The sequence below is a fragment of the Eremothecium sinecaudum genome, chromosome II (genome assembly GCF_001548555.1).
Source record: "Eremothecium sinecaudum strain ATCC 58844 chromosome II, complete sequence".
In the NCBI taxonomy this organism is placed as follows: domain Eukaryota; kingdom Fungi; phylum Ascomycota; class Saccharomycetes; order Saccharomycetales; family Saccharomycetaceae; genus Eremothecium; species Eremothecium sinecaudum.
Window position 1 is genome coordinate 25550 of NC_030893.1, and position 15532 is coordinate 41081.

The 15532-nt window shown below is 38.1% G+C and overlaps 7 protein-coding genes across 7 annotated transcripts; 4 read left to right on the forward strand and 3 right to left on the reverse strand.

The window, feature by feature from the left end:
* Positions 1–241: 241 nt before the first annotated feature.
* HXT14 (Hxt14p) lies at positions 242–1822 on the forward strand (the record flags this gene model as incomplete). Its single annotated transcript, XM_018130398.1, has 1 exon — positions 242–1822. One exon carries the CDS (start codon positions 242–244, stop codon positions 1820–1822), a length of 1581 nt encoding a protein of 526 aa, XP_017985506.1.
* Positions 1823–2502: 680 nt separating this feature from the next.
* On the reverse strand, positions 2503–5373 carry MSH2 (mismatch repair ATPase MSH2; the record flags this gene model as incomplete). The annotated part of the gene is made up of 1 exon (XM_018130397.1): positions 2503–5373. The coding sequence occupies one exon, from the start codon at positions 5371–5373 to the stop codon at positions 2503–2505; it is 2871 nt and encodes a 956-aa protein (XP_017985507.1).
* Positions 5374–5634: 261 nt separating this feature from the next.
* On the reverse strand, positions 5635–8031 carry SPO21 (Spo21p; the record flags this gene model as incomplete). The annotated part of the gene is made up of 1 exon (XM_018130396.1): positions 5635–8031. The coding sequence occupies one exon, from the start codon at positions 8029–8031 to the stop codon at positions 5635–5637; it is 2397 nt and encodes a 798-aa protein (XP_017985508.1).
* A 1197-nt stretch (positions 8032–9228) lies between these two features.
* On the reverse strand, positions 9229–10083 carry TRM10 (tRNA (guanine(9)-N(1))-methyltransferase; the record flags this gene model as incomplete). Its single annotated transcript, XM_018130395.1, has 1 exon — positions 9229–10083. One exon carries the CDS (start codon positions 10081–10083, stop codon positions 9229–9231), a length of 855 nt encoding a protein of 284 aa, XP_017985509.1.
* Positions 10084–10458: 375 nt separating this feature from the next.
* Positions 10459–11430, forward strand: RFC4 (replication factor C subunit 4; the record flags this gene model as incomplete). The annotated part of the gene is made up of 1 exon (XM_018130394.1): positions 10459–11430. One exon carries the CDS (start codon positions 10459–10461, stop codon positions 11428–11430), a length of 972 nt encoding a protein of 323 aa, XP_017985510.1.
* Positions 11431–11653: 223 nt separating this feature from the next.
* Positions 11654–13393, forward strand: VPS52 (Vps52p; the record flags this gene model as incomplete). Its single annotated transcript, XM_018130393.1, has 1 exon — positions 11654–13393. The coding sequence occupies one exon, from the start codon at positions 11654–11656 to the stop codon at positions 13391–13393; it is 1740 nt and encodes a 579-aa protein (XP_017985511.1).
* A 140-nt stretch (positions 13394–13533) lies between these two features.
* HMI1 (ATP-dependent 3'-5' DNA helicase) lies at positions 13534–15531 on the forward strand (the record flags this gene model as incomplete). Its single annotated transcript, XM_018130392.1, has 1 exon — positions 13534–15531. The coding sequence occupies one exon, from the start codon at positions 13534–13536 to the stop codon at positions 15529–15531; it is 1998 nt and encodes a 665-aa protein (XP_017985512.1).
* Position 15532: the final 1 nt, after the last annotated feature.

Consider the following 15532-nt stretch of genomic DNA (forward strand, 5'->3'; position numbering starts at 1 on the left):
CGGTAATTCCATTTTTCCTGGCTGCTACTATCGTACCTGCTTTTAAAATGTGTGTTTTTTAATGGTTGTCTGACACAGAATTTTTACTGAGTCTCTGCATTGATTTCTACAGCGTCAGTTACGGTCGTGGCCCGACTAGTGATATAAAGGTCATCCAGTTCCAAGTGTTTTTGAAGTGCCACAGATCCTCAAAAGAGCCTATAATTAATAACATAACGCTGCATCCTTAAATCGCTTTATAATGGTTGATACAAATAATGTTAATTCAGACATCTCGGTAAAAGATGAGGCCGACGTAGATGAGTTTCTGCGCACCTCTGCAACTAAATCAGCACGTTTAGATGAGTCTGAATATCGCAAACACGGTTCATTGATAAAGCCTGTTTTACTTTGTTTAGCGACATCTTTTGGTGGATTTATCTTTGGTTGGGATATTGGCACGATCGGAGGTATCACCAATATGCCAGCTTTCCAAAATACGTTTGGAAACCGATTTGACCCTGACACAGGGTTGAATCGATTCCCTGATATGTTATTGGGGTTGATTATAGCTGTTTTTAACATTGGATGCGCCGTTGGTGGTTTAACTTTGGCTAAAGTAGGCGACAAGAGGGGTAGAAGGATGGGTATTTGCGTTGCCTTGGGTATATACGTTATAGGAGTGTCAATACAACTATTGCACACCCATGCTTGGTTCCAGTTTTTCTTCGGAAGGATCATAACTGGTTTTTCTGTTGGTACATCTGCTGTTTTGGTGCCCATGTTTGTTTCGGAATCCGCACCTGTGCAGATACGAGGTGCAATGGTTGTCTTGTACCAATTGATGATAACCTTTGGCATCTTGCTGGGAAATACTGTCAACTTTGCATGTAAAAGAACCATTGCTGACAGTTTGTCAAACAATAACTGGCAGATTCCGATCGGTTTGGGAATTTTTTGGGCAGCTATTGTCTTGGCAGGTATATCTTTCATGCCTGAGTCAGCTCACTTTTTAGCTGCTGGTGGTAGAATGGAAAGTGCCAGAAAGTCCTTTGCCATTATGAACTCTATGGAGACGACCGATGAATATGTGATAAACCAAGTGGAAAAAATGTCCAGGCCAAATATTCCCGTTAATGTTCAAGATGAACCTAAGGGTAAATGGGAATTTATTACTGGAGAACCAAAGTTGCTGCTTCGTTTATTTGTCGGGATTATGGTCATGGCTTTTCAACAATTAACCGGTGTTAACTACTTCTTTTACTATGGAACGACATTATTTAGTTCAGTTGGGATTGAAGATTCTTACATTACTGCAATCATCTTGTCCGCTGTGAACTTCTTGTCAACTTTCATTGGGATTTATATTGTTGAAAGGTTAGGGCGGAGATCATGTTTAGTTCTTGGTTCGGTTGGAATGTTTACAAATATGGCTATTTACGCGTCCATCGGATCTTTTGCATTAAACCGTGATGGTGTTCTTCCAAACAGAACAGCGGGTTATCTCATGATTGTGTTTACCTGCTTATATATTATATGTTTTGCAAGCACATCAGGGCCTGTCACGTTTGTTGTTATATCTGAATTATTCCCCACCAGAACAAAAGCAATATCTATGGCTATCTGTACTTCGGTTAACTGGCTGGTGAATTTCTTAATTTCGTTGCTCACTCCAACAATAACGAGAGCGATTGGCTTTAAATATGGCTACGTTTTTGCTCTGTTTTTGTTCGTTTCAATATTCTTCTTTTATGCTTTGGTTCCAGAGACCAAAGGCCTTACTATTGACCAAGTTGATGCAATATATGCAGGGAAAAAGATTCCTGATGAAAGTGATAACTAAAGAAAACGATTTATTTGAACTAAAACCAATTTTGTGGGCAATAATGCATCACGAAAAAAATAGCTTGTTATTATATGTTTTAAATCGCTGCATAATGGTGGACTGTTGGTTAGGGTTTTCCGAAAGAATATTTCACTTAGTGTCAGCGTAATCTGCCAAGTTGCAGACCCTTTTATTGGTGATTTACTTTATACATACAACTTCATATAGGTAGAAACTCTCTAAAATCTATAAATAATTATTTACTTTATTTTTTGTTAACTATTATAATCCTTTTTAGAGTAGACTTAAGATTCAGCTTATCACTGAACTTAATCATTCTCAATGATCTTCGTTTGTTTCAATATTAATGAGGAATTTATAATATTCCGATCATCGTGAGATTTATATTTTACAGAAGCCTTACCTAAATAATCTGTGAAGCCCATTGTGGGCCAAACTCTATGTACTATTTACTGCATAAGTTATCGCGTGCAGAATATTTACAGTACGTCTACCGAGCTTACTGTAATACAATATACTAAATTAAAAAAATTACATTAGAACACGTGAAGGTCTACGTTCTGAGTTATTCTCAGTGTTTACTCTTGATTGTCCTATTATTAAGTTATATACAAATTTCTATGCTTTTTAGGTCTATAGTGTGAATATGAACATTGCTGCATATATGATAAGACATTTTATAATAGTAAGTCAACAATCCATTCTTTAAATTCATCTGCAAGTCCACTTAGTTCGTTTGGTTCATTAAGAAGCTCTCTCAGTTGTTTAACTATATCTTCTTGGACTTTAGCGTCAGACAGCTTCCTATCCAGGCCTTGTAAACGCAATTCGGCAACCCACTTTTTAAGTAATGAGGTGAGTGCCTCGGTGCCCTGTGCAATTTGTTCAGGAGAGCATTTCAGCTTCTTTAAGGCCTCACTATCTCTCTGTAGTTCATCTAGTTCGGTTGCTTTACGCTTAGCCATTTTCACAATTTTCTGGGGAAAATGAACTGCCTCAGCGACATGAATACCAAATGACTGATCAGAAATACCTTCCTCAACCTTGTAAAGTAGTGTTATGTCGTCTGATTTTTGGGGGCCTTCTTCAATATGGGCTATAACATGCATATTTTTAACATTAGAGTATTTTTCAGCCAGAGTAGTTAATTCATGGAAGTGGGTTGCAAATAATGTGAAACTTTTGATCTCCTTTGCAATATATTCTGAGATTGACCAAGCTAGTCCAAACCCATCATATGTACTAGTACCACGACCAAGTTCATCCACTATAATCAGAGAATTGGAAGTCGCGTTCTTTAATATAGAAGCCGTTTCCAACATCTCAATCATAAATGTAGAAACACCTTTCAGCTGAGAATCACCAGCGCCAACACGACAAAGGATAGCATCGACAATTGCAATCTCTGCTGAAGTACAAGGAACAAAGCAACCAATTTGGGCCATAAGGGAGATAACACCTGCCTGTCTGATATAAGTCGATTTACCTCCCATATTTGGACCAGTTATAATTAAAAACTCACCAGCGCCACGCTCCATTATTATATCGTTAGCAATAAAAGTTATATCATCTTGGACTTCGATCAATGGATGGCGGGACTCAATTAGCTTAGTTTTCCTATTTGGGTCATCTATATCATACATGGTTGGCCTGACATATGGAATTGGCGCATATGAAGAAACATGTGCAAACGAACACAAAACGTCTAGCTTAGCTAGAACAATTGACAACTTCTCTAGCACAGGGGTATAAGATATTGTAATTGTTATGATTTCTTTTACCAGGGAGGATTGCTGTTTGTCATATTCCTGCTGTAGCTCTGCAATCTCTTCAGCTATTTGTTTAAACTCTTTAGTGCTGAAGTAGATGCCGGCCTTTACAGTGGAAAGCTCAACATATTTTTTATGTTGTCTTAAAGCTTTTGCATCTGTGCGGGTCAATCTCATGCACCAACCATGCACGTGGTGATTCTCTAGCTTCAGTTTCTTTTCAGGTTCAAAACCCAAATCCTCGGCAGTCTCCAAATGAATGGATCTCATCTTATCTTTCAAATCTACTAACGCAGATCTGATTCGAGCCAATTCTTCGTTAAACTCAACCTTGATCATGAACTCATTAGTTTCCTCATATGCTTCCAAGTCCACCGTCGTTTCCACCATTTCCTGGAACTTTTGCAGGGGCTGAATGTGTTTTTCAAGTGGTTCGAGCCAAGTCTGAGTTACTAGCTCTTTTATACGGGATTGCTCAGGTAATTCTTGTAGGTTGTCCTTCAATAGTCCATTAATTTCAGGTATCCTCTGGGCAAACTGATAAATTTTTAGGACGTCTTCTAGGTTACCGTTCTTATTCAGCTTTTTAGTTAATCTACGAACATCAGGCACTAGCGGTAAATAATCGTCGCGTAACATTGACTTCAGCTCTAATTGATCTACTAAATAATCAACTAGGTCATGTCTTTTTTGAATTTCGGTATAGTCACATAAGGGTTGTTTGAGCCATTCATTTAACAATCTAACCCCCGCGTTTGTCTTACATTTATTGAGCAGCTGCACCAAGCTAGTAATCTTCCCTCCATTACCATACCCAGTGGTTGAACTAACACTAGGCGCCGCACTTGGGCCCTGGGTAAAAATATTTAACGCTTTTATGGCAGAAGAATCCAGTTTCATAAATTGAGCTAGTGAGTGTTTCACCAGCTTGTATTTTCCCTCCTTTGAAACATCTTGAGGGAGCTCTAAATACCTAAGTAATGCATTGCATGCACTCAGGGACAATTGGGAGTAATTGGGTAGCGACATAGCTAAATCATCACCGCAAAGTTTTACTAGATCGGATTCAACATCCTTACTAGTAAATTCGCCACTCTTCAAGAAAGTAACTATGCATCCACAGCGATCCATTACAGTGTTCATTTTCCTAAGTTCAGAACTCATTGACTCGTTGTTTCTCACATCCGGAAGAAGGCACTCCCTAACACCCAGCTGGATTAAAAAGCTTTCAAGGTTAGAATATACCTCATTATCAACAATGTCAAACATTCCAATTTCATATGAACTACTGTCCACAAAGGAGACACCCAGCACACAATGGCCTTCCTGAGCATTAAGTTGAAATTTTATCCCCGCCAGAACAATTGAAGACTCCAAAGAAATACTCATCAAGTCCTCAACCTGATCAATATTACCAGGAGACGCAGATTTCAATAATTTCCAACTTTTATCATAAATTTCGATCTTAAAGCCCTGCTCCAACAAACATGTTTTTAGCAATGCTGAAATAACTTGAGGGGAAATAGTGATATATTTCAAAGGTTCATCAACCTGTTGAGCCAGTGTCGAATCCACTCTGAAATCTTTCAATGCTGATGTCGTATGATATATATTTTCCGCAACAAACACTGCATCTTGACCAATAATTGTATAGTATTCTCCTCTATCAACAATTCTCATCACTTTTGAAACCTTTTTGGGCAGTTTAAAAAAACGCCTGTAAAATCCACGCTCCTCTGAAACATCGCTGAACTTTAATTCAGGTCTAACAGACGACATTGGTCTCCAAGTCTTCTTTTAGTGTGATGTTTTGTATGTTGTAATATGAATTTTGAACTCATAAAAAAAATATGGCGTTTTAAACATACGCGTATTTAACGTACATTACCTGTAGTATTAAATAAATTAAATGGTGATTTTATTTAATAAACAGTACAAAAGGATAATAATAAAATATTATGAAAAGATATTAATCAACCTACTTGAAGTAGATAGTAGACTTGGTACATTATTCAATTAAGTACCCATAATTTTTTTTCTTCACCTCTTATTTAACTTCTTTTCCATCCTGATTGGCCTGGCATGGATTGGTTTGTGGGCATCCTCCGTATTACTTAGGTGGCTTGGCCTGTAGCGTTCCAATTTACTCCTTAATCCATCTGTATCTGCTACTAAAAGTTTAATATATTCTTCTTTATCGGCCACGTCTTTTCTTAGTTCAATAAGCTGTTCTGTAAGGAACTTATTAGATCTCTGTATTTCAATGAACTTGTTAGATACTAAGTATAATACATTCTTCATTGCAACTTGATACATTTTAGAGATAAGGGATTGATCAAGTTCTGTCTTCTCAAGGATTTCTGCATTTGAAAACTTCCTATTGGGGCTGAATGGTTTAAGCCTGCTGCAGCTATTTATTAGATCCTGGACGTCCATGTATTCCTCTTCGGTGATGCTCTTTCTAAAGTTGGCCACGAATTGCAACATAAACTGTAGCGATTCTAATTTCAAGTATTCCATTAGATCAACGTAGCTTTTTAAGTATTTGTTATCTTCTTTTAGATCAAGTAACTTACTTCTCTCTCTCTTGCAATCAAGTTGCAACTGCAGGTTGCCTCTGTTTGCTCTTTCCAATGCCACTATTTTGGATTTTACAGTTGCTTCTAATTGATGGTTCTCTTCCATAAGCTGTCTTTCTGTGGATTCCTTCGCTGTTAGTGAAGCAACAGTGGAATGGAATTTGTCATCCAATGCCTTCTTCTCTGTCTCTATTCTTGAGTAATCGAACTGAATGTTCTTCCACTTCACCTTTAAAGCATTGTACTCCTCTTTTAAAGTGTTATATTCTTGCTCACAGGCTTTGGATTTCTTTGCTGCTTGAGCTTGTTCATACAGCATCTGTTCCCGTTCCTTATCCCATTGTTCTTTTAGCGCAATTGGTTCAGCTTCCTTCTCCGATAAAGTGGCATTCAAAGATTCTAGCTGGCTCTTCAACTCTTCAACCTCTTTATCACGTGCGGAAGCCTCTGTAGAAGCGTCATGTAGCTCATCTTTTTTCGTCGTTAGCTCGTTCTGTAGAATCTTGATCTGCTCGCGTAGCTGATTAATTTCCTTTTCGGTAACAGCTTGAACCCTTGACTCCATATCATATGTTTCCTTTAACTTCTGATAATCTGTTTCCATTTTATTTACTGATTCATCTTTTTGAACAGCTAAGGAAAGTGTATAATCCAAAACCTCCACTAAAGAGTCTCTAAAACGAATCTTCTGTGGATCGCCATTCAATAGCTGGACAATCTGATTGAATTTTGCAAAGGTAACTGAATGTGGATCAACCTGCCAAAGGTCAATGGACTTATTCTTGGCATTTGGGCTCTCGTAAATATAGTTATAAATCATAGAATTGGCATCACCAGTCTGTAAATCATCGGTATGAATATTCTGCTGCTCAAGATTTTGATCTTTCTCTTGCTCCTCAATAAGTGGCTCTTCTATAACCACCTCGTATTTAGACGGGATCGTAGTGCGTTCTGATTCTCGTGATTCATACTCTGAAGAAGCAGTCGAATATGTGTCGTGAGGTGATTTAACGGGTTTTGTAGATTTCTCTGGATGAGATAGTTCGTCGACAAACTTAACCTTTAATTTATTTGACTGGGCCTCTAAGGAACTCATTTCGCTGTCCTCGTCGCCCGGATAAGCGTCTTCGCCGTCAGCGTCTTGACCAATAGAAGCCACGTCTGGATATAAGTCCTTGATGTCAATCCTCGTCAATCTAGCATAATTAACCTCGTTCTTTTTCATACTTACATCATATTCTGTGATAGAAGCATCTGCTTCCAGATCTACCACGTCGATTTTACCAATTTCACACGTATCAAATGAATTGTCTTTTTCCCACTCCCGACCATTATGTTCAAGTTCAAGTTCAGGTTCAGTACTGATGCCATTCTTGCGATGGAAATGTCTTCCTTTCCACTTCTTCCAAGACTTTATCTCTGCCGCCTGTTTTTTCTTAGCATTCTCCAGTTCTTCAGCGTCTTTTTTCCTTCCATCACTCTCGTGATCTGTGTCTCCACCTCTCTCAGGTGAGCTTTCTCTTCTAAATAATAAAGACAAGCTTCTCCTGAATGATGTAAGTGCAATAGGTTGAACCTCGCTGCTACTAAGCTCATCAACGACACCTGAAGATTTGGATCTAGTAGCAAACCATGAAGATACTCTTTTTTCGGAAACAGTAGTTGGAAGACCAAAAACGGGGCCACTAGTTAACTCCACTAGCTGATCGCTATTTGATGAAATAGTGCTGGAGTCTTCATCACTTGTGGTTATCTCCGAATCATCTCGTACTGTGTAATTGGAAAGGTCAAAAGGATTTGATGGTTGGTCTCTCATATCGGTACCAAGCGACCGCTTTTGCTCCAACATTGGCATCATACTTGTGCTCGCAGTTGTTGGATACTTACTGAAATAATGAAATCAAAACTTATTTTACTGTCTTTTCCAATTGCTTCTTCAACCAACCACTTGGTAACAGTCTAATGAAATCAGTAGATTCTAAAGTTTTTGACTTTGTTCTCTGATTTTTGTGTTCCAGTGTCAGCGGAACTTATGTGTCTAAACTTGACGTCGCGCCAAACAGTATGCAAAAGACAAATACCGATCCTGAACAGACATCACAGAATTGACAGCTAACCGATATGACATCAGGCGATCGTGAAAAAGGGATCGAATCGTCTTCAGTTAAGAGCACAAAAAAGCGATCGATTATGTCGCTAAACCGGCCAACACGGTTCCTTTGAAAGCGATGAAACTTGTATAGTGCTATAATTTAGCCACTAAGATGAATTTAACAGGGGTTTCAGGAACCCTTGTCTCAACGATGTAGCCAGATCCGTGATTTTGTCCCAAAATCTCGATACTGTGTGCCGGAAAAGTTAACAATAAATGCTCCGGGAAAGTAGGGTGAGATTAGACCTAATAAGAAAAACAAATAAGTGGTAAATGGCATATCTGAATTAAAATTTGCATTTTCCATGTGGCCAACCTCTTAAGACCATATTAATCTGTAATAGTATACATATTAACCAACTTGCAAGCGGTAAGCAAACAATATCAATGCAACTTAAAATACCACACCATTCTACTGCTATGAGAAGAATGCCATTGCAACAGCCAGATCATTTAATATAGGATTATAAGCTGCATTTTAATGCGATATATACCATTTAGTACTTCATAAAAATATCCTGAAATGGTGACCGATACTCAGTAAAACGTATGCAAACTTTCGGTGCACGTAATAATCATGTTTCATAACTTAAAGTAGTTTTAGTTGGCCATCCTATAGCTTCTATTTTCCTTTAATGTTCTGAGTATGTTCTGTTAAGTTACTACTACAAGAAGAAAATGTCCGATTATTTTTATAATGGTAGTTGAGGTTTAAAACATAAAATAAAAGTCTAAGCAAAGTTGACTCAAACCAAATTCAGGAGGTTCTTGTATCTATATGCTATTAGAAGCTAATTGCAAGTTTAAGATACAAAGTACATCTTTTTATATACCTATGACAGGAATTATCTAACTATCTTCTAAAAAGCAGTAATGTCCACCAACTTCTTCACTAAGCAGCTTTTAACTCTCCTCCGTAGCTGTATCATTTTGGAGCTTGCGCTGTGGTAACACGCTTTCGAAAGCTTCTTTCCAGTCCTTGTTATCGAAATACTTTAACATTAGTTGAATCACATGTGTAGTGGTCAATACCTTGCGACCACACAATTTTATATACTCACCAATTGGCAAACGTCTCGCTGGGATGCCTAGCTCCTTGGCTTTATCATAGCACAGATTCTTGTACCTATTCTTATCCACAATCCCACCTACTATGTAAGTCATACCGGGCTCCAATTCCTCCAGTTTTTCGTCAACATCAGCTGTAAGGTATATTGCATTCTCAGTTGGCAGCTTTGCATCCTCTACAAATTCGAAATTCTTCCAGGCTTGGTGGTTCGCATCATGTAGGCCTTCTTCGAACCGCTGCTTTAGTCGCCCATTGAAAGAGGTAACCTTAATTTTGGCAAAGTGATTTTGTCTTTTGTTACTGGAATAAGCCCTGCTGATTTGTGTAGACATGCTTACGATCTCCTTATCGTTCATTAGTTCGTCAAATGCACAGTCTATGATGATCTGAATTCCAGAGTCTTTTTGGTTCACATTTACTCGAGGAGTTTTCTTGAGATCATCGGGAATCTCTTCCCCACGATCTAAATACTGTTGGATTCTTTCTTTATAGGCGGCCTTGGCCTTCTGCTTCTTCTCCTTTCGAATTTTTGCGTATTTGTCTTTATTGGCTAACTGCTGCTGCTTCTTCCACACCTTCTTCCACTGAGACTTGGACATGCCCTCAGGAGCTGGCGGAAGCTTTGGGTATTTTGTGATGTTTTCGCATGATTCGTTAGTATCATCAGCTAATTTAGGTTCTTCTGCCATAGTATGTATTCTGTATTCCACAACCTTTTAACATCGCGATGAGCAGTATGGAAGTTGACTTCTCATTATACCTTCAAATTTTTCAACCATATAAATGAGAACACAACGCCTAGACTAAGTGTCCATAAAGACAGTAATATTTATATGGTTGTAATGTCATTGAGGACTGGCCTTGGTCAATGTAGAGCCATATAATCGCTATTTACTTTTACTGTTATATACTATTATTCGAATTAACTTCTTTAAAGGCGCAAGGCCTAAAGCACGCGTAAAAAATCAACCTCATAGACCTCTACATATCGTACACTCGGCTTAAAAATAAAGTTATACGTCGCAGTGCAAGTTGCAAGTACTTCAATTAGTGGTTTACTGCAAATGGTACTCGAAAAGTCGTTAGCAACTAAGTTGGAGCTGCCCTGGGTTGAGAAGTACAGGCCAAAGCTATTGAAGGATGTTGTAGGTAATGAGGAAACTGTTGAACGATTGCAGCAGATAGCCTATGATGGTAATATGCCGCATATGATTATTTCTGGCCTTCCAGGTATCGGTAAAACTACTTCGATTCACTGTTTAGCTCATGAGCTACTAGGCGATTCATATTCCCAGGCTGTTCTGGAACTGAACGCTTCGGATGATAGAGGTATTGATGTTGTTAGAAACCAGATTAAGCACTTCGCTCAAAAAAAGTGTACACTTCCACCAGGAAAGCATAAGCTGATTATCCTAGATGAAGCAGACTCAATGACTAGTGGTGCCCAACAGGCATTAAGACGTACTATGGAACTATACTCCAACACTACAAGATTTGCATTTGCGTGCAATCAGTCGAACAAAATCATAGAACCACTGCAGTCTCGTTGTGCAATATTGCGTTACTCCAAGTTGACCGATGAACAGGTGCTGAAGAGGTTACTAGAGATTATTAAAGCGGAAGACGTTAAGTATACAGATGATGGGCTGGAAGCAATTATATTCACTGCCGAAGGTGACATGAGGCAGGCCATCAATAATTTACAAAGTACGGTATCTGGTTTTGGATTGGTCAATGGAGACAATGTCTTCAAAATCGTAGATTCTCCGCACCCGCTTGTAGTTAAGAAGATGTTACTTTCAGATTCATTGGACGAGTCTCTAACGTATCTAAAAGGTCTCTGGAACAAGGGCTATTCTGCTGTAGATATTATAACAACTTGTTTCCGTGTCATGAAGAACCTTACTGAGATCAAAGAACCCGTGAGATTGGAGATGATTAAGATCATTGGTTTCACCCACATGCGTATTTTGGAGGGAGTAGGTACGTATTTACAACTTAGCGGAGCATTGGCAAAAATGCACTTATTAAAGTAGACTTTGGACTATTTAACAATTATATAGTACATCAGCCACTCATATAAGTGGTCCTGGTATCTATAGCCCTATTTACAGTGTGTTATATGGGTTTTTATTTGAAGATATGTTGACAGTGAAATGGCCTGGTGTAATGCCGGTCGTTAAAATTCGAGTTTGGTCTTTTATATTGACAATCTGTACAATGCGCAACGACGTAGTAGCTGTTCCATAGAATACTAATATGGACACACTGAAGCAGCTGCTAAACTTAAAGGAGCTTGAAGATGGTACCAGTTGGTCAGAATCACCGGTAGCGACTTATCTGGAAGATGTGAAGAGAAACGAAGTGATAGTTGACCCTGAGATGATAAAGGAGGTTCAAGAATTACAGTTAAAAGAAAACTTAGTGGAACAGACCCTAAGTGAGATCATACCTCCCATGAAAGAGTATTTGAACAACTTTCATACACAATTGGAAGTATTAACTAAAGATTTAAGCTTTATTAAGGGTAAGTCTAAAGAGCTTAACAGGGTATTGGAGGATAACTCTAAGAAGCTTGCAGAAATTAGCCCACTGGTAAATGATCTCGTGATTTCGCCTGAAATAGTCAACCAGGTGTTGCAAGAACCGGTGAATGCATCTTTTACTGAATGTCTGGCGTATCTAATCGACAAACAGGAGATTTATAACCAGTACAAGGAAAAACAAACGCCCGTAGATTTTAAGGAATTACAAGAGATTCTTCAGCTCCTGAAAGCTGTATGTGTTGAAAAGAGCAGGAAATTCATAATAGCTCGGATTAAACGCTTGCGACAGACGGAACCCATTTCCTCTCAACAAATACAGGCGGAGCTTCTCGAAGTACGCGAGATATTCCATTTTATTGCTCAAGAGAACCTTTCATTGGCACTAGAATTAAGACAGGCATATACATATACTATCCGCTGGTATTATACGGTTTATTTTTCTCGTTATATCCGCTCACTAACTATCCTTAAATTTGTTAATGTTACAGACCAGTTTGCACTGGGACAAGGTCTTTCCAGCTCGTCATCAAACCACTCCTATAGCACGTACTTGATGGGAGGACGTTCACTGTTAGGCACTTTTAATAATACATGGCAAAGCGATCAGACTATCCACCAATATTTCCAGGTGGGTAAAAGACTGTCAATATTGCAACTAGAAGATACTGCTGTTATGGTTTCACAGATTGCTGAAAATAACAACATGCCAAACTATCTCGAAATTGGGTTTAAAAACCTCAATTTGGCCATTTTAGATAACTGTAGTGTTGAATTCATGTTTCTCAATGATTTTTTTACACTAGACGCTAATGATAGTGGTGCAGTTCGAGGTTTAGTCGAACAAATTTTCAAGGCTACCTTTGATAATGCCCTGAAATACACAGAACAACTAATCGCAAACACTTACGATATTTTCGGGGTGCTAATATCCATAAGAATTGTACACTACTTGCAGTTTGAAGCTCAAAGAAGAAAATTACCAGTTGTAGATGACTTTCTAAACGGCCATTTACTACTTTTATGGCCAAAATTCCAAAAACTTGTGGACTTCCATTGCGAGAAACTCCGCGCAGTACCACCAACTACAAATGTAGCGCAAGCTCAGGGCTATGAAAATGATCCACTTGTTTCACCACATGAATTGACTGTTCAGTTTTCTAAGTTCCTAAACAGCATGCTAATGCTATCAATATCGGAAAAGATTGTTATAGATGAGAAGGCAGAACCTCATTACAATTCAATTATCAGAATTAGAGACCAGTTTGAATCAGTACTAAACAAATGCAGTAAAAAATCTTCCTCGCCTGAGAAGTTTTTATTTATTAATTACATGTATTTGTTAAATGCATTACAACAGGCAGGAGGCACAAACCAAAGCGATATAGAGCCTCTAATAATTAAGGACACAAGGGAGCATCTAAATACCATGGTAGAGTTATATGGCAAATCCTGAGAAGACCATTTCCAACTTTATATAAAAATTTATTTTTTCCAATTAGTCTTGATTAACTAGGTTTTATTCAACTCTTTACATTATCCCGTAATTACACACGCTCGTTAATAAATAGAAGACGATAGATGGTTGGAATGTAAATGCACAAATTAACTAATTCACAAGAGCAGTTGCTTGAGATACCGTGTGAACCTAATACTACTATAACAGTAACAGGGGGGGCAGGTACTGGCAAAACTTACAGTTTGGCATACAAAGTCTATGACCTGATCAATAGTGGCACTATTTCACCGGATGAGGTACTAATATTATCATTAACAAATTCAGCAATAAATGGTTTTGCCGCTGAACTGATAAGGATCTTTGAGAAATCAGATCTACGATATACCTCAACTGAGAGTTCGAAAGTTGAGACTGTTGAAAAGATCGACCTACATACGTTTCATGAAATATGCTATAAGATTCTAAGTGAAGCCATGCCAGTGGTTAACGCAACTGATTTAGATGAATCTAATGGCCTGGCAAGTTTATTGTTAAACAAGAAAGCTATAACTCAAGAAGAAACATACAGGCTCTGTGAGAGGTTGAATGTACTCACAATAGATAGAATTATAGAAGAAGCTCATAAATTGATAAAAAACACAGCGTACTTGAAGTATGATGTTAGAAGACGAATTGACAGTTTGCTCAAAAAATACAAGGTCATTGTTATTGAAAACTATCAAGATTTGTACCCACTTGTTTCTTCGATAGTATCACTTATTGCTGTGGATAAGCAATTAATCCTTTCTGGTGATCCAGGTCAAAAAATATATGGCTTTCTAGGAAATAATAATAGGGCACTTGCCCAAGTATATGGTTCTAGGAGCGGTAAAACTTATTCAATTGAGTTGAACACAAATCTCCGAAATACGCCAGAAATTATTGCTAAAGCAAGATCTATTAATAAAAATGCTGCAGTTGCAAATTACAACGTTCTGAAACCAGCATGTTTGGTTGAACCATTTGTCGCGAATTACTCTACTGAATTGGATGCTATGGAGTTTTTACTTGATCAAATATGCCGGTTAATATGCTGTTCTTCGAAATCTCGTGATATAGCAATTCTAACTAGTACAAACTCTCAACTTAAAACTGTGCAAGAATATCTGAAACAATATGGAATTTCTACCAGAAACCTAAAGCTCTCCGCCAGCCGACTTTACGATTCAGAGACGACGCTGTTCATTAACACGTTGAAGGTTGCAAGAATAGTCATGCCGCCGTCCATTATTCGTAACGATTCTCCGACCGGAGAAACAGGTGATTTTAATATAATTAAAGCCTTTAGCATGATTAAAGGAATTGGTAAATCAGCTATTAGAAAACTGTTAGACCTTTCAAATGTCCAAGGGATAAGTTTATGGTCTATCATAATTTCAAAGCCCTCTACTTACGAGCTACCAAAGGCTTCCAAGGCTATTATGTCGAAATATGCGAAAGCTATTAACTCATTGGTTCACGAAAAACACATACAAACCCTGAAAGACCCAGAACTTCTATTCAATGAAGTAATGGAGACATTGAGTAAATTTGGTGTGCATCTTAAAACAAATATTGAATCTTTTGATGATCAGGCATTAAAATCGGACCAGTTCATACAAACAATCAAAGCTTTCCGAAGTACGAGAGGATTAGACACTTCAGCTATCGATTGGATTTTAAAAGGGGTTGGAGACGGTTCATTTAGATACGATCGCTTCCGGATCCAGGAGAGGCGTGGTTTGGAAAATTCCATAAAACTATCTACAATGCATGCCGCTACCGGTTTTGAATCACCAATTGTCTTTCTTCTTGGGCAAAATACTAGTTTTAATATTGATGATAAGCTTTTATATGTTGGTATGACAAGGAGCCGCAATCTTTTATACTTGACAAACATTATGCATCCATCTCTGAATAGAACTAAAAATTATCCTGATTTGCTAGACAAAGCATCATATTGGAAATATTATAGCAAAGATTTAAACCGAGATGCCCTCAAAGATTACTCTGTTGCTAGGGTACGCTACAATAAGCTCAGCAAACACATATGGTGTAATATGAAATCATATTCAACCGCAAATTACTTGTTTAAAATAATGAAGAAATTCCTATGAC